A 24646-nucleotide genomic window follows, 5' to 3' on the forward strand; every position below is an offset into this window, starting at 1 on the left:
CGAAACGACTGACCTGGCGCACATTGCTATAAAATGTTTTTAAAACCACAACAAAAGTCTTAAAAAAAAAAAAAAAAAAAAAAAGGCAAAGGGGAAATATTTATACAGTTGCATTCAGACTAATTGCAAATAGGATAGGCTTAGTTTATGCCATCTAAAGAGTTGTTGTTTCTAATAGAAGGTAACAATTGGAGTTACTGTAACTGTAAAACTCTAGGAGGAATAACTTTAAAAGGTGCTTCTTGACAATGTGTTATAAAATAATTAGTCACTTGTAACTAATATGGGATCAGGATAGTACCTGGGGCTAAGTATGCCAAGTATTGTTTACCTGAACAAATTCCAAGACTCATAATAAATCTGTAATTCATGTTCATTTTAGATGGCTGGCTTCCCCGGGATTAAATCTGGGAGAAAGCCAGATCACATTAACCCTCTCGGCACAGGATGCTTGTTTAAAAACTTCATCTCACTTGACCCAGCACTGTTGGTTCCTACATGTTGTTTGGAAAAATACTCCTTTACCCACAGATGCCTTCACGTTAAGTAATTTTCCAGAATAGTGTTAAGGGGGAAAAAGGCAGAGGCTTTTCCTGTAAATCTGGACTCCCAGAAAAAGTATTTCCAGTGGTTATGAAGATCTTGAAGCCAAGCTTGAAGGCATGACTTTCTGACAAAAGAATTTGTTTCCTTCAAAATTTAAGTGGTGGAAAGTGATTGGTTGTTGCATAGAGGTTAAACCCCCTCTGTTAATAACCCACCTTTGTAGGAATGGAAATTCCTGGAGGGTAATCTCATATGAGAGAACTCAATGGACTGGCATTTTGTTTGGGTTTTGCCGCCATGGGTAATGCAGAGTGGATTAATGCTCCTTGAAACAGGGAGCCTTTAGCTAGGGAATATGAGAAAGATCTGCGGGTTTATAAAAAGGATATTAATGCCTTGAACCAAGAACATCTTTCACCTGGATCAGATACAGCGCTGTAGAAGCACTCTCTAGCACACCAGCTTATTTTTTCCAATCTTGCTCATGTAGTTACTGTAGTTTGTTCACTCTTGGTGTTAGATGGTAAATACCCCTTAGAGCCACCCAGGAAAGTGCTGAGTTTCACATTAGGGGATCTATCAGTAAATTGTTTGAATACCCTGTCAGTATGCAACTTTGAATATTTAGTCTGTTATATTCCTCTTCCAGCTGCTGACCCCCGTATTTTACATTTCTTAGGTGCAGTAGTACCAGTTAGACTGAAAAACAAGTATCACTTACCTGTAAGGTGGTAAGTGGGCCATGAAATGTCATCATCTTGGGAGCAGTTAGGAAGCTTCTTGAGCATATACCGCTAACATTATCGGAATTTTAAGTTCTTACGTTGCATTTGGCAGCAGATCTGCCAATCTTATGTAAAGATAGTATCAACCTATGCACTGGCAGAGGCACTGTATCACTGCCAAGTTGTTGTTTGTTGTCTGTCCATGTCTGCCTCCCCCCTTGCCCAGTCCTGCCCCCAGGTTCTTCTAATATTATGCGTCTTTGCAGAATATTGTCTTTGGCACTAGGTATTTCTTAGACATCTCTGATGTCTAAGGCATCTGCATCATGGTGTTCTCCTTCATGGAGGTGCCAAGAGTGATGGCATCAGATAAAGTTGGTCTTTACAAGCAAGGAGAATTCAGAAATGAATAAAGAGCAGACATGTTCCAGGCTACTGCAAGAGAGTTTTGTCTTTTAAGAATTAAGAGGGGGAAGCTGGAATAGCTAGGTCTGTGCAATACTTTGACTTGTTTGAATTCCATCATTCCAAAGGCAAGCAGACAGTTTTCAATCCTGAGTCAACTACCTATTCTTCCTCTTTCTTGCCTCTGCCCTCCCCAGCAAAGAAACAAAAACTTTAGCACAAAAGCTGAAGTGTCTGGATTCTCACAAATAATTATTGTGAAACTGTGTGCTGTGACTAAGCCTTACTCACAGAATTGTTGCATCAAGACTAACTGTATAGCTGTGTTTAAAGATCACTATTTTAAAAAAATGCAGATTACACTATGAGACCTAACCTCTGAAAGAGCCTTAATGAAACCATAGATGTCTTGCTCAAGTCGCAGGAGTATTGTTTCTTGTAGCTGTCATGCAAGCTCATTTGCTTATTTCTGCTTTCTGTAAGAGAGGGATGAAGACAGTGGGAAGAGGAAAAGAAAATCGTAAAAGATCTTTTAAATGCAGAAGTAATTAAAGGACAATTTGAAGGACACTAGGATTCTATACAGAAATTCTACTTAATAAGACCTTCCATAGCAAGCTGGAAATATTTCAAAACCCTTAAAAATACAAATTTCAGATGAGAAATAATCAGAAGCTGTAAACAAAACATGCTGAAAGGCACCTACTGTTTATACTTTCTTTTACTGCATTTGGAAATAATGGAAGTCATCACACACACGAATTTGAGTGTTCCTCACAAGTATTTATCTGAACATATTCCCACATAACTGGGAGATGGCAGAATCTTGAGTATGAGGATAATATGGCAAGCTACATCCTCTTAAAGGCATATCTGTACTTCTTGCAAGTCTTGTGTAGATAGCCAACAAAGCAAGCATCATCTGAAAGTCTTTGATCTTAGTGGCTTAACTGTTCATGTAGATCGGACCTGAATTACAGGTGGAGTAAAATGAAGGGCTCACCTTTCTGAGAATACTGTGCTATTTTCAGGGAGAGGAGACACTGACCTAAATGCTCCCAGTTGTGCAAGGAGTGATAGTTTGAATTACTTCAAAAGAGAGTAACAATTCTTGTGAAATGGAAAACTAGTCTTATAAATGACATGTTCTGGCTTAAGGGAAGTCCTGCTCCAGCTAAAACAGTCTATTTAAGGAAGGAGGGTAGTTCAGAATTACTCTCTTTCACAATATGCCTCTCTCTTCCAGCTGAGAGGGAACACAGCCCCAGCAGTCTAAAGGTGCAACCCCCTCTACCACCCCAAAATGCTCTGTGAATACTGGCAGTATTTTTAATGTTAAGAATATGATTTTTCTTTGTCCATATTTGTCAGCTTCCTCAGGTGTCCTAGAGTTTCTGCCCTCCTGATACTGAGGAGGAGCTGGAGTCAGGGCTGTTGCATGCTGAGAAGAGCTGCAAATAAAATTGAAAACTAATGTGAGTTCCCACCCCAAGAAGAGAATGAAAGTTAGGAAATGGCTATCCAGCCAATACAAACTGCAGCTCCCCTTGGGAAAGGCAAGTCAGTGCTCAAGAAACATCTCTGATAGTGCAGTAGTCCCAGTTTCTCCTCTGATGTGCTATTCCCAGGAACCCGTTCCGTTCTTTATCAGGTGGGTTGTGGTTGTTTCTGGTTAAATTTTCCAGTTTAAATATGTGATTATGTAATCAATACATGCCTTCTTCCAAATGAAGTTGCATAATTTTTGTCTCACTTCATAGCTGCCTGTCCTGCCTGTTAAGGGGAATTTGGGCGTTGGAAGCTGAAATACATGTTAAGTGTATGTTTGGATTTTTAGTTTTGAAGAACTCTTTGCCTTTGAGGGTATGTAGAGTCAGAGATGATTCGTTTGAAATAAACCAATGCTAACTTAAAAGGTTTTCTTACTTGTGTTTTATCTCCAATCAGTAAATGCCTCTTTATCTTGGGAAGATGTGTAAACAATAGTAAGAAGCCAGTGGTTGAGAGCTGCTGAGATCATTGCTCCTTCAGAATGACCAGTGGTGTTGCTTTTTTTTCCTTCTAGCATTATGAGAAAACCTTTTAAGGCACTTGGATTATTGATAATGCTAGGACTATCTTTTTGCCTGTAAACTTAGTTTGGTTGACAACAATGTGAAATTTAGGTCCTGTACTCCAAATTGTTTTAGCATCTTGATCTAAAATGCAAACAGGCAGGAGATGCCTTTTAAACTTGAATGTGATATTTCTGCAGCATGGATTTTGCTAGCCTGAACTTCTGATTACACTATCTCCCTTTCAAAAAATCAAACATCCCTTAAGTAGTTACTACTAATAAAAGTACTTTAAACAAAAGCGAACTGTCAAACATATGGGCTTTTTCACTTCTTGGTGATTGAATTAAAGTTGTGAATTTTTACGATGTTCTTTGTCCTTGTTTTTACTCCCTTCTGTGTGAATGAAGAATGCTCCAAGTTACCTAGAGCAAAGTAGTAGAAATGTATGTGTTAGAGGTATAGTAGTGGAATAAGCAGACAGTGACCTTCTGTGCAGCAAAAGGGCTACACAGAACAGGGTGAAGCGAACTATGTGGTGAGCTGCAGATACAGTTACCTCTTCCTTGAGCCTTGTGATCAGATCGGTGTGCTGTATGCTGTGGCGTATGACGGGGAGAAGCACATGAATTAACTAGTGAGTTGAAATAGTTTGAATCTTACTACAAGCCTGATTAGGCTGTTAGCAACTAAATACTAAGTTTTTAATCTTGTGAGGTAGACAGACTGAGGGATCCAATTTTTCTTTTCTATTTCCAGAAAAATCTTTCAAGTCAGTGACTGGCCTTCTTTTGCTATAAGTAAATTGCTTGGGCTGTTCATAGCTGGCAGTAATCATTTCTCTTTTCTCTTACAGAAAGTACCATTTTTCATATGGAACTGGACACTCAGTATGAAACTAGATTTTGCTTGCTTTACCTTTCAACTTTTACAACAAGACCTTTCAATTTATTTGGTAGTTTCAATCTTTCTGTATTTAAAAATTAGTTTCATAGAAATTAACTTCAAACATTTTGGAACACTTGTTAGAGAAATAAACCCTCAAAGATATTTATACTTGACAAAATACCATAGTCAGTGTTACAAAACTTAGCAAATCATTTTCCCCTCTATCAGAAAAGCAGATTTTTCTATGTTTTAACGTTCCATTATTTTTTATTTGTGCGTTAGTCCGTATTTCCTGGATATACTTACAGCGTAGAGGTTAGTATGTAGCTGACCAAAACATAATACCTAAAATCTGTCTTTACTGTCCTAGCCCTTCAAGCGATGTAATTACGTTGCTTCCAAGCTATAAGCCGAGGCAATTTACAGATTACTGGAATGCTTGAAAACAGTGACCTTTCAGGTCACTCTGAGTGCTCCCATTATGCAGAGATTGCTGTGGCACTGTTGTAATGTGCTGGCCTGTCACATGCTGACTAACTTGCAGAAAGCTTTGATGCAGCTGTTTTAAAAATGCATTTGCTGACTGATAGGCACTTCGGCTACTGACTGTGAACAAAGCTGGCGTGCTCATTCCAGGCTTTTACCCCCCTTTTTCTATAACAACACTTCTCCCCTGCTGACTACACACACAGTTCTTATCTGGGCCCAACTGTTGACTTGTCTCCATTTAAATTGTATTTGCGTTAATTTTCACTTCAAAAATAGTCGTGTGTATGAGAGAGGTGGTTTGTGCGGTTTATTCAGAGCTGCTGCAAACAAGCAGCCTGAAAGTTGATGTGGCTTTAAAGAGTGGGTGGATTAGGGGAGAGAAAGAGTGTGTGTGGCTGGGCAAAGCAGGGGAGGGAAGGGATTAAAAAACAATGGTCCTTTATTCGTGATGACCAATACAGTGGAAAGTAGTTTCCTGAGATGTAGGATATATCGAACAGAAGTTTGAGATCTAACGTCTTGTCTTGAATTGGTACAAAGAGCAGGAAGAAAGCTGATAAGTAAATGTTTGAGTATGTGATGCTTAGTGGGCATGATACATGGTAACTGTAATGCCAGTACCTCTTTCAGTGTTAGAACAAGGACTAGAGCATGAATAAAAATTAAACTGACTTGTTCTGTTTAATCTCTTTACTTCAATTTTATTAACAGTTGTTAGATTGGGTAGTGCCTGACTTGCAAGGATCATGGCAAGAGTAAGTCCCAAAGTATAAAATCCTTAATTCTAGTAGCCTGAATAGAATGTTACAAGGGTAAACTGATTTTTTGCTTTCCAAAGACACTTAAAGAGAATCCATATTTTCACTGAAAATAAGATGCTGGATGTTTGTGGGAAGTGGATTTGTAATCCAAGTAAGCTTTTACAATAAGCAGCATAATAGCCCACTAACTGTGAAGGGTGAAATTTACCCATTCACAATTTAACTTTTGAGTCTAGGGCATGTATTTATATTTAATATAATCTATTTGTTGCTTGTACCTCAAATTCCAAGCCTGTGTTAGTTCAGTGTGTTTGGATCAAAACCTAAGCATCTCTGTTCTGCTGAGAGGTAGAAAACAAAGTAGTAATGATTCATACTATATAGGTGTATCATGTATGAAGCTTTATATAATTCTAATAGACTGAGCTTCTGTTGGGCAGCATGGCATCGTTGTCCCCTTGTTTGGGGGAAGTCTGACTACAGGTATTCACCTGGGTTTACTGCATTTCCAGTAACTGCAAAATATGCATCACCTGTGCCTAAAATCTCTTGAAGCAGTATTGCAGATTCAGGGATAGCCAGCTTGTGTAATTAAAATTGCTTTTGCTAGTTGGCTAAATAGTGTACAGTGACAGTGCACTCAAATACAAATTTGAAGTTATAAAAGAGTGTAATGGAAAATGTGTTTCCTGCTATAGAAATGCAGTGAAAAGAACAGAATGAGTAATGAATTTACAGCAGGGAACTGAACAGTGTAATTCTGTAGTGAGTATTTTCCTACTCCTCTGGGCAAAAGTGTCTGCATTTTTTTTTTAGAGATTGTTCTTTGCATATATTCAAATCACCTTTTTGTAGTTGCACCTTAACTTTCATAGAGGAAAAGGATTTTCTGTGGCTCAGTTCAACACTTCTTAATCTGGATCAACTGAAACAGCACAATGAGGCAAAAAAGATGCATTACTACACCTGTTGGTAACATAACAATATCTTTTAGAGGATCAAATTTCAAAAGGAATCATTTCTGAAGCTGAAACTACAAAAAATAGTGGAACGTGCAACTAAATCCATACATCAATACAAGAAGTACAATTTTGATACTACCACTGCACTTAATTTTCTCGTATAAGTTATTAGAACTGGCTTGACTATGAAGGTATGAATACCAAATCAGTCAAGCTTTGAAAGCATTCTTCTTTTACAGTAAGTTTTCTTTTGCTGTTCAATTCTGGTTTTACTTTGCTGAAAGAAGACTACTACAGCTGTCTCTGCTGGAAGTACTTCTCATCTATTCTTTCTGACCAACCTTTTAACGCTTTTTTTTTTTTTTATCCTCACCTATTTAGTCTTCATTTTCCAAAGACTACTCTGGATTAAATGGTTTCTCTGCAAATCATGGCCTTCCAATAGTATTTTCCATTGAATGGACTCATCAAACAGATTTGTCTGGGGTACTGAAGCTAAACTCCTGAGTTTTCTTACTCATTTGGTGAAGAGGTTCCTTTAAAAAAAGGCTAGCTGATTTTGCAGGTGATTCAGTTGCTTCCTTTTCGGCGGCCCCCCCCCCCCCCCCATCCCTAGCATCTGGTTGTTGTTGATATGTAACTTGATAGCTTTTTGGGGCAACAGTTGAATGAACTCTAGCTGTAACCTAGGATAAACAGGTCATTGGCCAAAATTACACTGGCATTTCAGCTGTTAACCAAGAGCTTACCCAGTTTCTTTTCCAGCTGGTTGGATAAACAGCTAGAATGTCATTCATGCTTTTTCGTTTAAAAAAATGTGCTGAGTAAATGAGAGAGACATCTGCCCATTAAGCACAGATGGGAAATACTTGCTAAGAGGTAGGCCTGACAGGTAGCATGTCTGTCAAAGTTATGTATAGACTCTTATTTTTAGTCTTTGCTTTCAGAGTTCCCCTTCTGAAATACTCTATGTGCTTGTCATCTTCACCATAGCTTTGCTAGCAACCAAGAATTATTCTTTATGAAATTGTGATTATCTAAGGAGAAAGAGAAACTTCTCATAAGTCTGTCTGTTAAGCATGTAGTGTCTCTGCTTGTGCTACTTATTTCAAAGTTGAGCTGGACATGACATCCACTATTCCTTTATGAACATGTCTTTATGTAGTGATTAGTTTGGGATTCTTCACTTCATGTGTCTTATCTGTGCAAAACCAGAACACCATACTTGAACATAATTTATTCTTTTTGTTTGCATGTTTATAAAAGATACAAAACGGACTGCTATAGAAAATAATTTGGTGATGTGTCTCTGTATTGGGTACTTAAGTTGATAGCTTCATAGTCTGAGAATGAGGGTAGCTCTTCAGGACTGTACAGATGGGGAGACCACTAGTAGTAGCTTAACAGTAATGACAATTCTCCTAAAAATGCCATGACATTCTCTTGCTATTCAACCTGCCAACAGAAAGCTTTCAGTGTTACAGTGCTGATATGTCTAGCTTTTCCTTGTCAGCAATTCCTGATGGGTGTCAAACTGCTGCCTGTATTTACTGGGTTTTATTTGTAGCTTCCTTTAATACCTCAGTAATTTGGGGTTTTGTTCTGGTGGGTGCTTGTAGGGTGTGCAAACTTTCTTCCTCTTCTCAATTTTGAAAACAAGTCTGCAAAGGTAACTGAAAGTCATTAAATTATGAGCATTACTTCTGGTCATGTTGAATGCTTTTTCTTGGATTGATTTAAATGACTTATGCTAAATATTCTTTTAATGTCTGCTGGGTAGACTAATTTTTTTGGTGGTGGTGGGGAAGAGCCCCTTAAATGTGTTATGGAACAAATGCAAAGCGAGACCACTAAAAAACAAAAATGCTTTGTAATTCAGTCAGCTGTACCATTCTATCAGACTTGTTTAGGCTGACTTCCAAGTGCAAACTTCAGATACTACAATTGTGTGTGTTTCGATGCTTATCACTTGCTTACATGAGAAGCTCAGATGTCATCTTGGAAAAAGTGTGTACCAAGCTCTAGTAGCAGTAGAAAAAAAAAAAAAAGCCTTGAAAATGTGGTTGTATTGTATACTTAAAATAAAGAAAATGTAAGTAAATCTAAAATAATGCTTTTGAAAATTATGTCGAAGTAATACGGATGTTTAATTATACTGGTGCAATGATGTGTACTATGTAAGTAATGTGGGACTGTAGATTGAAATAATGATAGTATACCATCCTGTACCTAATGCTCCAGTTTGGAGGAAGAAGTTAAACCCTGCAGAAACTTTGCACTGGTAATAAGTGTTGCAGTGCCATAGGTCTCAATATTTAAGTAGATGAAGTATATGCATCAATAATCTGCAGTTTTGGTACAATCATGCACGTGTTGTCTTTGATCTTTTGAGAGTAAATATGGCTTGGGGGCACTGACTCCGAAGCTGACAGTGCACCGTCAAGGAAAAATGGCACCAGTATGATGTGATGGTATGTACGTGCAAGCTGATAGTTGGTACGTGCTCATGGAACCTTAATGTGTCCAATTAATGATGTATTTGTCAGGATTGGGGAGCTAAAATATGTCCATAGTTTGCTGTGTAGTTTCAAGACGTAAAGCAGAGGTGAAATGGGAAAAGAGCTTTTTAAGTATGTTTTTTTCTGTATTGCCTTGTAACAACTTAAAGTTCTTTAAAAAAAAAAGACATAGCAATCCTAAAACTACATTGCTGATTTATCAAAGGCCCAGAAAAGACCATGTGTTGTCACAAAAATGACCTTCTGGGTCCTTGACTTGCAGATACTGGTAACACACCTGATGTTTGGGCTGCTGGTGGTGAGGAATGTCCAAGGGCAAGAGTGTGGTACAAAAAACAAAAATGGAGTGAAGTTCTGCTCTTGAAAGAACTTCAGTTAAGCCATAAAATTAAATGACACTATGTTTGGATGTGTACCTTACCCTTCAAGAGTCAAGGGGCTGGCTCAGCTAGACCAAAAATGTGGAGACATTTCTGCTGTTGATTACTTTTTTGTGGAACAGATAAGAGCTAATATGCAGCAATGTGAACAAATACATGCAGAGGGGGAAAATGCAGCCAAGTGGGATTTCTGTTATGTTTCTTCCTTGCTGCTTTGTCACTCTTCAAGTGAATTTGTTCTGTTTTGTCAATTAAAGCCTTTACTTGCTTTAGAATGTGAAGCTTAAAGAGACAAGGTAACAGATGGAGAAAGACTTAAACTTCTACACTAATTGTTTGCCCTGATCTGTAACCTCCTGTTGTTTTCTTAGAATATGTTACATTCAGAATGTAGAAGTACAGTGGAACTACTTTCTGTACTGCAAGGAGTGCTGGAATAATAAAGGGGTGAGGTTAAGGAAGGTTGTGTAATCTTGAGTGAATTTTCAGTTTGCAAACTGGAGTGTCAGGTTATAGTTTTGACTCTTGCAGTTTTTAAGTTAAAGTACAATTGGAACAACTTTGAAAAAGGGAGAAGTTTGTCCTTGTTGAAGGGCTTCGGGTTTGCAAAGTCTCTGTTTTTAAATATGGTTCCAGGTAGTTGGAAGATGCAGTTCTGATAGAAGCACAGTGCATCTTTTAAAACAGCCCTGGTCATTTCTGCCCGCATAGTTTTCTTGCCTGTTCGGGAATGTGCATTCCAGAGCAGTGATGAACAGGACATGATGGAGTTTTGGTCAAGAATATAATCCTGCATCCTTGGTATACTTGAAATTGTGAGAAGAGATGTTAGTGTCATGTGGTTAAAGCTGCTGGTTGAGGCAGTTTGTTCCACTCTAAATTAGTTTATTTTTAATTGTTGATGTAAATACAAAAGTAGCTTTGTGACTATTTTTAACGTTAACCCTTGGCTTTCTGGGTGTGGCTTTTCTTTTTTTGATGGAACTGTGTTTTTAGTTGTACTTCGGCTTTATCACCTCAACTGGGGAAGCAGAAGGTGAAGTTTAAACTGTAGAAGAAAGGCCTTGAAGCTATTTGATGTGAAAGATGGTAATTTCTGGTAATTCCTTAATTAGTATGCAAATTTAGAACGATTTCTAAGTTTTACGTAAAATTCAGTGTTAGTTCTCCTACAATGATCAGAATAATTGAAAGACTACCAAATGTCTTTTCATAAGAAGAGGTCATTTTGTTGAAGTGCACTGTTTTGCTTTGTATGCATAAAGCAACATGCTGCTAGGGAGTTCTTATCTAGTCAACATTTAATGCTCTTGAGCATTCCCTTAGTTAATTCCCTTGTCCCTTCCCCTGCTTTGATGTGCAAACAGGAAAGAAAAAAATTCTAGCTGTATGCGGGGTGGGATGGGAAAAGGCCATGATGGTTATGTAAATCTGAATACTTACAGAGTTTAATTTGAAGCCTGTGTAAAGCCTCTTGTCCAGTAATTACCCTGTCATTTTGTTCTAGCGACTGTAGCCAACGTCTCTTCTAGCTTCGGAAGGGAAGGAGACGGGGTGTTGTCTCCTGACTCAGTGAGTGAGAAATGGCTAGGGTAATTCTTCAGCCTGGGATTCATGGGAATTCATAGTTACTTGGAGTGGGGATAGGCACGCAAAAGCAAAAATCCAAAACCCCAAAACATGCTGTTTTTAAAAAGGTTTGCTTTTCTTAGCTTAAATTTAATATATGGTGATTTGTATCCAACTTCTCTTAAGAGATCTGCAAATTGGAAAAGGTTGTGAACCACTGGTATAGCGAAAGGCCATGGTGGGATTGCTGCCAGTAGGAAATCAAAGAGGAGGATTGTAATCAGGGCAGCTGTTTGTGCTGGGCAGTATCTCAGGCTGGCTTTTATTGCATCTTGTCCAGTCTTGGCTCCCCAGTGTAGCTGGTTTCATAGCTGCTTTTTAAGATGAGGAGCTATGGTGGGAGTAAAAATATGTTTCTGGCTTGTTATGGGTGGCAGGGGCATCCATGTTGCTGCTGTGTGCCCTTTTAAGGGAAAGTGTGGAAATATCTTGCTGGTTCCTCCTTGCTGCTGCTTCTTCTAGAGCTGCTCTTATTTTCTCTTGAGCCTGTTAGTGGCCATGGCTCCTGAAGAGAAGGAAGCACATCACATAAAAGGGAAAGGAAAGTAAGTTGGAAGGTAGAAAAATATGCACGTGTTTTCCATAAAACCTGTTTGCAAGTCTTACTTTGGTAACAATGAATCTTCTTTTGCCTTCAGAAAAAATATGCATGTCTCAAATGCCTAATAGTATAGCCAGGATTAAGATTAAAAAAAAATCCCGCTTACTGGCTGTGAATAAGCAGTTGTTTGTTACCCACTAAAGCAGCTAGGGTCATGAAAGTGATTGCGTATATGTTGTTACATGGGTGATGTTTCTATGTTCATAGTCCATGAATCACCCACCAGAAAGGACTTCTGTTTTTATTTTGTTAGCTTCTCTTCTTGCATGCTCCTTTTCCACTTCAAGAAAGCCATCACCAATGCCAGACTGATTCCTTCACTGAATTCAGAGTAGCTCTGCAAATAAAGGAGCTACTCTGCCCTGAGGATGAGAGTAGCCTTAAGCTTAGGCTTTTGCTGCTCCTTAACCCTTTGTGTTGTCAAGCGGCAGCCTGAAGGTCCTGTTTTAACCATTGTGCTGGTTCTGACAGGAGAGTTTGCTGAAAGTTTTCTGGCTGCTGTGCTGTGCCTCTGCAACACAGTTGGACACCTGCTCAAGTTGGTTCACAAGATAACTGAAAATAACCCTTCTTTTTTCTTAGACTCCATTCACCCCTTTCCACTGCTCTTGAAACTGAACTTTCATAATCACTTCAGTTTTTCTTATTGGTAGTGGATAATTTTAATCAATTTACGTTATGTAGTCATTAAACAAAAGGATACAGAGGTCTGATGAAAACAAAGCAGTTAAATGAGCTGTAGGAATATGCTCCTTGGGATGTGGGAGTTCATCCGCAGGTCTGCAGGCTACTGAATGCAGTGTAATGGCTTGATTTAAAAAAAAGGAAATTACTTTTGTCTCCTCTCTCCTCCTGCACTGTATTGTTCAGAATTCAAATGCTGGTAGTATTTGCTAATCTTTCCTAATATGTTTGGTTTTTTTATTCTACATCTTCATAACATTACCTGGTTTTGAGTTCTGTCAGTGCTACGTTAGTCAGTTTTGTAACTGGATGTAAGGGCAATTGTAGCACGCTGATTTTTTTTTTTTTCTTCCTCGCTTAATGTGTTAGCTTTGGAAAGGAGGTTTTTGGGGAAGAAAATCCTGGAGCGGACTTATGTTGTGCATATAAATAGGGAGACTGGGAGCCAATTGTTGTGAAGTAAAGTGTCAAAGTGTACTAGATAGTGCCTGCTTAAAAAGATGCCTCTTCCCCTTCTTCAAGGTATGTGTTTTGGAAAACTAGGTAAATGAGTACTGTATTTCATGGTGAAGTAATACAAAGCTAGGCCTTGTTAACAGGATGGGGATAATCCTTTTTGCTGAGGAAAAATGATGCGTTTTCCACTTCCCATTCTTGCCTGATAAGAAAGTTCAGGAATGTTTTCCTTGCTGATAGCTGAATAAGCCTTTCGGACCTATTGATGTTAATTGCTACCGTAGTGTTTGTTACCTTGTCCTCCCATCCAAATCTCATGTCTGCCTCTGACCAACAGGGTATTGTAATGCTGCTCTAATTCTCATTCCTTCTTTCCCGTTGACTTAATATAATTTTTTTCTTCCTCTTAACTTAGAAGCACTGCACTTGGGGGGGGGGGGGGGAAACAACCAACAAAACAAAAATCTGTTGCGTTCCCTGTTATGCACTGTTTTAACCCAACTATTTGTTGCTGTTGACTTGTTACTCCAAAGTCACTAACAACTTTCTAACCCAAGAAGTACAGCTCTTTGAAAAAGAGTAAATATTTAGCATTATTCACCATCTCCTCCTCTTTAAACTCCTGTGTTTCTGTATCCTTGGCTTCTAACTTACTTTCTTGGAATGTGTAAAGTTAATGTGAGCTTAGATTTGTAATGTGTTCTGCAGATGCTGTAGCAGGCATGTGACTGCCAAAATTGAATCTTCTTAACTGACAGTTACCCAAATTGGGGGTGGTGAGAAAAGACATCTGTATTTGTGTGGTAGGGAAAGACACTTACCCCAAAATTTCTTAGTAAGAGTGGTTGGTTGACATTCAGAGGAAGAAATTTTTTACCTATAAAAAGAAGAAAAAGTGTTGTTTATTACACACAGTGACATGTTTCTTCATACTGAGATTCAGGGGGGGAAATACCAGGGAAAAAAAAACCCCACAGAATTCTGCAACTACAAAAGTAGTTGTCAACTGCTTCTACCAGGCAAAAGGCACTCTGTGTGTTTTGAGTACCTGCATTTCAAACCTTAATTTCAGAAGAATTTGGTAAATTAACCATAAAATGTGCTTTGGGGTTTTTTTTTTTTGTTGTGGCTGTGTGGGCTTTTAAAAACAAAAAAACAAACTAAAAAGCCCAGACATTTTAAGGAGAAATTAACCTATATATGCTGTTGTTTTATTGTCAAGCTGAAAGATGACAAGGCTATAATTCTCTGCATGTCTAACTTGAACTGTCATGCAAGGCTGTTATTTGGTATGATATTTGAAAGCTTTGAGTAGTATTTTGGGAAAAATGAATCCTGCTCTGTGTTAGTGGGATACTGTTGCCTGTCCTGAGGCTCTCATTTGACAGATCTTCACAGTATAACAATCTAAAATTGACATGGTGCAGTGCTTGGTAACTATGTTAGGATTTTCTGGATTACAAACAAGGTAAGAAGCATTCTGTCTTAAAGTGAGATGCTTAAATGCTTTGATTGCTGCCTGATGTCTAACTTGATGTTGGTAACATTTGGTGGCTGTGTCTTACACTTGCATGCATTTTGACTCTGTATTAATGAAAAAGTAACGATCAGGTACCTAAGCCTGATTTAATTTTCTTATGTAAAAACTAATACAGTATAGTTTTATTTTCTGTGGTACTGATACTGTGCTCTTCTCCTCCCCCAATGGAAAAAACAAACTGGAAGAACTCCAGCTACCATTCTTAACTGAGTGATAAAACAGTAACACGGAGCTATGTATAAGAGCAGGGAGAGAGGCTGTGCCTGCAGTTGGATGATTGGATTTGGTTTCAGGGATGTGCTGAAAATGTGACTTACATAGAATCACAGAGTAGTTAAAGTTGGAAGGGACTCTAGAGACCAGCTAGTCCAACCCTCTGCTCAAAGCAGTTCTCACTAAATCTGGGTTACAGAATAATAGCAGAAGAGCGAGCTGAGAAGGGAGCTCTGGAGGTCATCCAGTTCAGCCCCATGCTCAAAGCATGATCAGCTACAGCAGGTTGCCTGAGATCTTGTCCAGTCGAGTCTTGAACACTTCCAAGGGTGGAAATTCCACAGCCTTCCTGGGCAATCTTACACCCTGAGATTTAAAGAATTAAAATATTACACTGAGTTTCTTCAAGTTCTTGGTTTTGAAATGATTTGAGAAAAATGGAATCTGATCTAAAGCTGATCTTTAAATAAAGAGAGATAAATACTTCCAATTACATTGGAATCTTTATGTCCTAATAATACTGACCTAGGTCAATATGTTAGAGAAATGACTTAACAAGTCAAAACCACAGTGCAAACCATTTGTGCTTCCCTTTGGCAACGTCACTTGGAGGCGGGGAGAAACATCGCTTACCATTTTGCTTTTTAGCCTTTCTGTTCTCTTCTGATTCTGGTTCCATTTTGCTAGCATACTGGCATGGAGTAGTGATCTGTGAAATGCTTCTTGCCAGCACTTTGGAGTTTGTGATCCTATGTGATTTCACTGCCAGCTGGAAAGCAACATGGAAAGAAGCAAAACAGACAAGGATCCCAAATTCTAAAGCACAGTGTTCCCACGCCTTAGAGATCATGAAGCTAGTAAGCTTTGCTTAGCTGCTGGCTGATACTGTTACTAGGGTGTTTGAGTGCTACTCTTCATCTGAAGTAATTTGACCTAAGATCATTTGAGGTGTATGTGCATTTGGGTTTTACTTTCTCATTTTACTTACTCCTGAGTGTCAGCCTTCTGCCACTTGGGGATAACTGTATTCACTAGGCCTGTATCATAAACACTTTTAGAAATACTCAGGTTTAACTGGATCTATAATACAGTATTTAACTATTTCAAGAAAATGCAATATCCCCCCCAAACTACTGCATACTGTTCTGGTTTAGGGCCTCTTTGGAAGGAGGGTCTGCTGGTTTTTTTGTACTGAGCAGCAGCAACAACAAAAAGTTTTTATGACCCTGAGAGATCAGAGAGCTGTCTGTGGTGTGTGAGGCTTGGAGATGAGGGGCCATTCTGGGAAAGTGAGTCATGGTAAGCAAGTTGGGTATTGTATGTGATGAGTTAGACTGAGCTTTTTTTTTTAATCTGGAGAGAATAGTGCGCAGAAGTCAGAGCAAAAATGTTGTGCACAAAGATTCATCAGGAAAACTAGGAGAAGGGATGTTTTTAGGTCTGTGCAGTGTCTGCATGTTCAAAATACAGCAAGTAACTGTAGGAATTTCAGAGAAGGAAGCAGTAGAAATCGTATTTAGTAAGGTAATATCCCATGGAGTGGCATGTGGCTGTGGAAGCACAGGGAGAATTGAGTGGAATGGTGAAACAGCCTAGCTATTATTAATATATATTTAAGTTTAGTCCTAGTTTTTTTTTCCTCAAGGTTGCTATTCATGATGTAAAGACGACTTCTGTTGTCCAGACTGTAGGTAGGTACTATGGTAGTAGAGACTTTGTACTTCTAGATTGATCTAAGTAAAATTAAATTCATTTTATTAACATGCAGTGTTGAGAATTCTGTATATGTCTTTTTTTTAACTTGGATTGCACATTGTAATTTGAAGACCAGCTTTAATAATGGTGTATTTCTTATTACAGGCTTTTCATGAGGTGGCCTGTTGAATATACACAAGTGTTTGGGAGGAGTGGAGCTCTTGACTAGAGCTTAGGATCCATGTAATGTATGAAATAGGCAAAAAAAAAAAAAAAAAAAGAGCTCTGTGTGATGCTTTACTTTTAGGTGTTTACTACATCTGCCTGAGAGAAAAGGTTAGTATTTCTGTTTCCAAAAGAGATGGTTGATTTCCCTTCCAGGAATGTACATTGAGACAGAAGGTGAGACTAAAAACTGGCTTAGCTTCAGTGATGAATGAGAGGTTTTTTTTATATAGATCTCACAAGAGAATGCTTTAGTGCGTATTTTCTCCTTTGCTTAGCATTGCTGTGTAAAAGTAATAATCAGATAGCATCAGGTGCATGTGTTTTGTGTCTGCAGCAGTCCCTGAGCTCTGTCTGATCTCTTGAGTCTTTTCTCACAAATACATTCAGGGAAACAGTCTTTCCTCCTTGCAAAGAATGATGATCAAGTCAAAAACAAGGATATAGGCTGCTTACAAAGTGTAATACAGAGATACCACAGTTTTGAGTACAAAAAGCCAGCTTTAGCAGTGTGCAGTTTGCTGCACTTATCCTACCTTGAAATACCCTCCTCTTTGGCTACCCTTGCTTTAGTAGCTGGCTTCCAGTATTTGAAATAGCTCAACCATCTCTAAGGTACTCTGTAGTGTAGATGGGGTGCATTGTTGTAGATGGGGTGCATTGCATAAGTTGTATAAGGACTATGTAAGACGAAGCTTTCATTTCAGTTATTAAAATCGGTCTGATGGTAGGATTCTGTTGCAATTGCACTAATTGCAGGGGAACAATTTCTAAAAAAATGTCTTTTAGTCAGCTGAAGGCTTTTGTGATAACACAATTGGAAGGTATCTGTTGGAGTTTAAGGTGGCTGTAATTTAACTAGGCAAGGATGAAGGTGAGTGTCCATAGGAAGTCTTCCTGGTCAGTGTTGGAACAAAATACTGCTCCAGCTGAGTGCTGAAAGATGCTGTGTTTGGGGAAATGACCTCTTCATTCTGTGCTTTGGGCTGGCTGAGCACGATTCAGGTTTCTTTTCCGAACTTCCTCAGGAAGCTGTGTTTGGGATATGGACTTCGATTTTCTTCTCTCTAAATAGTAAATATCACCCCGTAGATACAAGAATTTCTGCAGGTTTGTTGGGTAACAGTTGCAAATGCTAATTGTAACAATAAGTGCTTTTAATTATTGTTCACACAAGCGCAATCAAAAGGTATTGATTCTGCATTTAACCTTTAAAACTTTTAAGTTCCGTAGCATCCTATTGCTGAAGTGGAAGTCCCCAAGAATAATTGAGAATTAATTTTAGAAGCCAAATAGAAATGCAGCAAGATAGATAAGGTGTATGCATGTCTGGTGTGTCCTGAAGAGGTTGGCTTTAAATATAAACTTATTTCCTTCTTTTGGTATTGCCCCTTGCCAGTTCTTCTCTCTTCTCTATGTCTTGAATAAAAACCCCCTATTTCTGAAGGTTGTTATGATTATATCAGGACAACCAGGAATGTTTTTTAGATGTCAGCTTTTTATTGGAAGTAACATGTACAGAAGCTGCAACGTGAGGCTGCAAGCTTGGAGCAAAGGTGGTGTTCTCTATATGGTTGAGTGTGTGATCCAGTAGTAGATCTGTGCCCTCTGTGGTTGAAAGGGTTAGAGCAGGGACTTGGATCTGTCACAGATAGCTTTCCTCTCTATTATGTTTTGTAGAGAATAGAAACAATATGTCCCCTGAGGTAGCAGAAGTAGTTGCTTCATTTTATTGTCTGCAGGACAGCTGTCAATGCTGATCTGCAAAACCAGGTTTGTAAAGTACTACAAGTACTTCATTGCTTCCCATGGTAGGTTACTCCTGTGTTGGCCAGAGGAAAATCTGCAAATCTGCCTGTTTTAAGGGAGATACCTAAATACGATTTCCTTGGAAAATGTAACGATCTCACTGTCCTTGTGAGAAATATGTGGAAATGTATAACAACAGTAGATATTTAGCACTTACTGTTTATTTATAAGAAATTACTGTTGAATTTTACTGACAAATAAGGTGATGGAAAACTCCTTTGAGTCAAAATTTGATCATAATTGACCAAACAGTTGCTTAAAATCTAACTTGTCATTCTTGACACACTTAACTTACGAAAAGCAGTTCAGTTAAAACAAGAAAGATAATTCCTTTAGTAAGTCCCCCTAGACTTGCAAAGAAACATTGGGAAACTGTTCTGGCTTTGACTTCAAGAATAAGTAGGAGCTTTGGCCTTAGTCCGAGGTCTTCCTCTAGGTGTAAAGGTCTAAAGAAGTAAGTTTTATCCTGGAAAAAACTACCCCAGGAACTTTGCGCTGTTTTAGGTATAAAACACTAATTCCCGTGGTGGTGTTTGAATCTTTCCAAACGTGAACTTGAACTGTCTTCTCAAGCCCATGGGTGGCTCCAGTGCTGCTGCTGCTGCTAACAGCTTTTCCAACTGCAGTAGAGGTAAATTGAGCAATGCTATTTGTAAACATGACAGCACTGCTCAAACTTGTAGCCAGCAAGGCTTTTTTTTTCCCTTCGTGATGCTTGAAAGAAAAATCTTGATGCATATGTCCTGAATTAATCCTTTGGGGAAATTCCATCTTCTGTATGTGTGCATGTGCCCAGATGCATGTGTGAAGGTAAGAGTCATATGAGAAGAGACATGTTTTTAAAAAACAATAAAAATGAAAAACCCAGCCTTTGAGAAGCAGGAAAGAAATAGACTGACAAGGCGAACAAAAAATGTTTGTTTGAAGGACCCTTGTAGCCCACAAAGGCAGCTTTCTGGAAAGATGTTTACTCAGGTATGTTTTTATCTCAGGGCAATTTCAAAGATGAAAGAGTTGAACAAGATTTAATACTTCCAAGATTCTGAGCAAATGATAAATGGCATTATTTCCGTATTGATGAATTGCAAGTTCATCTACGGTTTTAAAATTTTATTATTATTTAAAGAGTAAAAAAGCCACTTGCCCATATGCAGAGCTGGGAATACTAACTGTCTTATTTGCTTGCCACTGTTTTAAATTAGTGGCTGAAAATTAGTAGTCTGTATAAGAGTGTTTTAAGATGAGCTTCAGGAAACTCTTCATTTTAATAAAGCACAAAATATATCTTTTTTTTTTCCAACACTGAAGTCATGATACCATTATTCTCGTTATATTTTTTTATTCGTAATACATGTAGAGAACTAAGTAATGAAGGCATTGTATCTGGAGTTTGCAGAGTTCAAATGCTGTTAGTTGTCTACTTGGATTTCAAAGGTGCTGAATAGTCTCTATTAAGTTACTCTAATCTTAGACTGTTCCGTCTTAGTACTAGTTTCTGGGGTGTTAGGCTGTGTGTATTTATCAGTTCCTGCTGAGTCTCCTTGATTTCCCCTAAATCAGTGGTGGGTAACGTAATTTGGGGTAACAGTCTTTGCACCAGCAGTAGCAGGGCTGGCACCCTCACTGCAGACCCACACTGTCTGCACCCATCCCTTAATTACAAGTGGTATTTGCCAGTTCTAAAGACTTGGGAATTAGGTCCTTCCAAGTTTGCTGAAATTCAAATATGGCATGAAAAATAGAGCACTTTGAGTATGGTCTAACAGCAGCATCACAGCAGGGCTGTCAGTTGATGGTAGCACAAGCTAGTTCCTCTGCCTCAGTTGTCAGTGCTTAGTAGGGCAAGTACCTTCACAGGTCTTCATCAAACTTCTGAGTCTTTTGTGAGTGAATGTGATTCTTTATGGATGAGAAACTAACATAAGCAGTTTGTGTCAAAGCCAACAACTCACCTCAGGCTGCCTTTGAACTGTTCTCACTGTTCTTGATTGGACTGTTTGGGCATGCAGAAAGAATGAAAATAACATATTACTTGGCTTGCTGTCCAACTAATGGATATTTGATGTTTCCAAGTCTTGTGAATTTGAAATGAATGTACTAGTAAAATCTGGGGATGTGATAGCAATAGATGAGTAGAGGAGATAGTGTGAGCAAGAAAATGGAGAAGAACAAGTGAAGGAAGTGGAAAGACTGAACTCCTAGAGAAAGGAAAAAGGCATTAAAAATGGCAGCCCCAGTCAGTAGATTGAACAGTGGTACCCTGTCCAGTTTTAGAAAGGCTGGTGAGTTTGTGGGTGGTTTTGGGGGGTTTGTCCTGTTTTTTTGTGAGGTAGGAAGCATGTTACATAGGTTATTTCCACTTTCCTTAGTCATTGCTTAGCTCTTTTTGTTATCTTGGCCTGCTCAGACTCTGGGATTGCCAGTTCTCACAGGTCCCGTGGGAGCAGTGCTTGGCTGGTTAAACTGGGTTTTATCAGTCTTTGCCATATCCAGAACCAGTTGGTGTGTTTGCACGGAACAGTGACCTGTGTACCAAGCTCCACCAGCGAGGCACAAGAACTCGGAGCCATTGAAACCTGCTGCCTCGTTAGCCAGGTAACTCAGCGGGCTGTGCGAAAGTGCCTCCGGCTGCTGGCGGAGTGTTGTACCTGCGTGGAGTTGCCAGGACAAAGGCAATAAATGAGCCAGTCCAGTTAACTGCTTTGATAACTGCAGATAGAAATGAACGTCAGTTAAAATGTGAATTGTGACTTTTGCAGTGCTGTGTTGGATTCCTGTTGCACCTTTTTCTGAAGAGGAGCAACTTCAAGCTTTTTTTTTTAAAAGTTTACTTGCGGAGATAATTCTTCACTTGTTGATGAGAAGCTCTTGCCAAAACTAAGACAGAATGAGAGCATCAGACATAGGGAAGAAAATCGGTATTCATTAATCGTTTAGCAAGCAAAACGTTCTGTCTCAAAGATGGCTTTGTGTGTATAAATGCTGGAGAAGAATAATCTAATTCTGGGGCACAGTTGGATCAATTTGTGATGCAAAGGAGTAATATTTGGTACTGCATGGGGGGGAGAAAAAGCTGTTTCAATGAAATACATCCCAGTTAAGTTGCACCAACACTTTCAGGAGAAGTGAACCCTGAAAGAAATAAGCAGTAATGTAGCACATCCTACCTGTTGAAATTAGAGCACAAATTGTGGAGGAAAAAAACCCCAGCTTTTTGGGGTCATGAGAAGAACTCACTCTTTAAACCTAGTTGCAAATTCTGATGTTAAGAAATTGGATAAAGATTTCAGAGGTATTGATTGTGGGAGTAGGCCCTCCTGCTGCTGTTCTCTATTATAATACAGGGCTGGGTTCAAAGTTAGGAATACTTTTTTGTTCTAGTGTTTGAGTTAATGTAACTGCAACAAATGAAGAGTAAAGTAGATTTTAAGAAAAACAACACTCCTGTATTGCAGAGATGTTCATGTTCTAAATGCTGTTCTTGAGTTAGTGGATTGCTTGGTTGTGAGAGGGGAGGGTGTGGAGCAAAACACTGGGCACTCCCTCTGGAAAGGTAGAAAATGTAGCAGTGAGATAGCAGGAGACTTCATGCTGTTTGCTATGTATTTCCTGCTGCCTTTCTGCCTGTTTTCAGGCTCTGCTAGTTTTGCTTCCCTTGTGCCATCTTCCCCTTTCCAATGTTTGCTTGTCATGGCACATTAAGTAGTGCAAGTGTCTGCTCTTTTAAGCAGACATGCAGGTATGTAAATATTGTCATAATGTTACTGTTTAATCTAGTTCCTTTAGAGAGGACCTTGTTTATTTCTGCAGTGCTGCTGTTCGCCAAAGAAATTAGCCTACATTAAACTGCGGAGTCTGTTAAATGTGACCTGTATGCATAATACAGTAGCACAGGTACTGTAATCTGTAGCTGGGTGTTCCTGAGTTAGTGGCAATTGGCGTACAGTTAGAGCAGGCAAAACGAGAGTGTTCACCAAAGTATGAAGTATATAAGTTAGAATATAAATACAAATCATAACAGTAGAAAACTGAAAGTGGGCCTTGGACCACGTTCATTTACTGTACACTTAATGAGTGACCAAGAGAGCCTACATCACAAATGCTTTTTGTAGTCCTTCCCTTTAAACTGCGTTACAACTTCATGTTCTGAAATATATAATGGTTAGAAATCTATTTTGCCTATTCTTCCCTCTGCCCCCCTTCCCTAGGAGCATGGGAAGTTCAGATGTGACATATCAAGACAGGAAATGTGTCACAACTGAGCCAGCCCTTATTCTCTGTGGCTATTCAATATGAATATTAATGTTACTTTTGAGTATAAATTTCTATTTATGGTATTATACAGTCGTTTACTACAGCTGTTGACAGTGAAGTCTAATCTTTGGGGTTTTTTTTCCTTAGAGCACAACAATGGAAGAAACAGCTATATGGGAACAACATACAGTGACTCTTCACAGGGTAAGTTCATACAATTGGTTGTATGTGCCTTACGCAGGATACTGGTAGCTTTTGAAAACAATAGGAAAAAGCCAGATGTCAGGAAGTAAAAGAAGAGGAAACTGTCATATTCCTTTGTTTAAATTTAGAGGTGTTGTAAAAGCTCCATTTGATAGAGCTCTGTTTGTTTGTTGGGTTTCAGAGATAAGCCTGCCTACAAATAGTCATGCCAGAAACAAAGCTTTACATTACTTTTTTATGTAACTGGAAGCAGTTAGATTTCTAACTATTCATTCATGATTGTGCTGTAACTATACTTAAATGTTTTAAAACTTTATTTGCAGGGGCATAAACCAGTGTAGTTAAGTATAAACAAATGTGTGCAAAACTACCCTATTGCTTGCCACTTTCTTAAATTAGTGGCTGAAAACAGTGATTTTCAATGGTCAAAATGTGCACCTTACACAAAGAAATGTGTACTAAGAATCAGTGAATAGGAAGACAGCTTTTACGTTTAGACTGACGCTCCTTTCATTTGAGTTACTCTTAAATTGATTTCTGATGTAGTTATTGTGAAGCTGTACAAGAGAAGTAATAAAGAATGAGTTGCTTGGGGAAAGATAGAACAAGGTGGGATGCCATTTCTGGCAGCAGCTTAGTATTAAAATGACCATGGAATCATAGCCCAAATCTATATCCATTCCAAGAAAAGGGAGATGCACAAGAATTTTTTCAAGTGAGCAAGTTATATTGTTTGCCTTCAATTCTTCAGCATAGAATCAAGGCATTTTAGATTTATAGCATTGACCAGATGAATGGACTTTTGTGACTAAAAATGTGAATGAATAGGTCAGCTGGTCAGATAAAGTGTTAATTCTCTGTACAAACCTCTTAGTTGTTGATTCTTGTGAATTGAATGTTGTTGATTCAAAATAACCATTTTAGTACTGCCTGCTTATGAAGAGAGCAGTTAACACTTTGTTGGACCAGAAGGCTGTCTAACAAAGTACCCTGTCTCTTAACTGCAACCACATGTTGACAGAAAAGTATAAGTAAAAACAAAAATGTGTAGTGATACTTATGTAGGCTACTTTTCAAGCCTCCAACAATTTTAGGTCAACAAGTTCTTGAGCTAGAAGTACTTCCATATGTAATTGCCCTTTATGTTCTCTTCTTGAAGCTGTCCAGTCACTCCTGGAACATGTGTAAACTCAAACTTAACATTTTCTTACTGCTATTACTTATTAAATCAGTACTGTCTTATACTCAAAAATAAACAAAAAAATGCTATAGCAATACAAGGCTGGCTAGTAGACTTGGTGATAGCTTAGCTTCTCCTGAAGGGGATATTTTTGTGGGTAATTGGAGCAGTATTTTCAGTGAAACCTGAAAATTATGTTTGGTCAGTGCACAAAGGAATAATGCTGCAGTATGGGGTTACCTTGAACAAATTTTGAAATAATAGCTAGGAACTAGAAATCATGTCTCTGGTTGCACTTGCAGCCAAGTCAAAGGTCCTTGTATAGTATAGCAGTGAAAGTATGATTTTCATTTTGATTATGATATTTTATGTGCCAAACTTCTGCCAGCTTTAGCAGTTAAACTGTTTTGTTAGCTAAGTATCTCTC

At 38.6% G+C, this 24646-nt stretch overlaps 1 protein-coding gene across 3 annotated transcripts in view; it reads left to right on the forward strand.

The window, feature by feature from the left end:
• TJP1 (tight junction protein 1) overlaps positions 1-24646 on the forward strand; it is a gene marked incomplete at its 5' end in the record, with an annotated part of 163460 nt that overhangs the window by 96739 nt on the left and 42075 nt on the right. For all 3 annotated transcript variants that reach the window (XM_082005310.1, XM_082005311.1, XM_082005312.1), the window contains one exon: positions 22983-23039. In XM_082005310.1, coding sequence (XP_081861436.1) covers positions 22983-23039 — 57 coding nt within the window. The remainder of the gene's footprint in view (positions 1-22982; positions 23040-24646) is intronic.

The sequence above is a fragment of the Phaethon aethereus genome (assembly GCF_964289735.1).
Source record: "Phaethon aethereus genome assembly, chromosome: 12".
NCBI lineage: Eukaryota > Metazoa > Chordata > Aves > Phaethontiformes > Phaethontidae > Phaethon > Phaethon aethereus.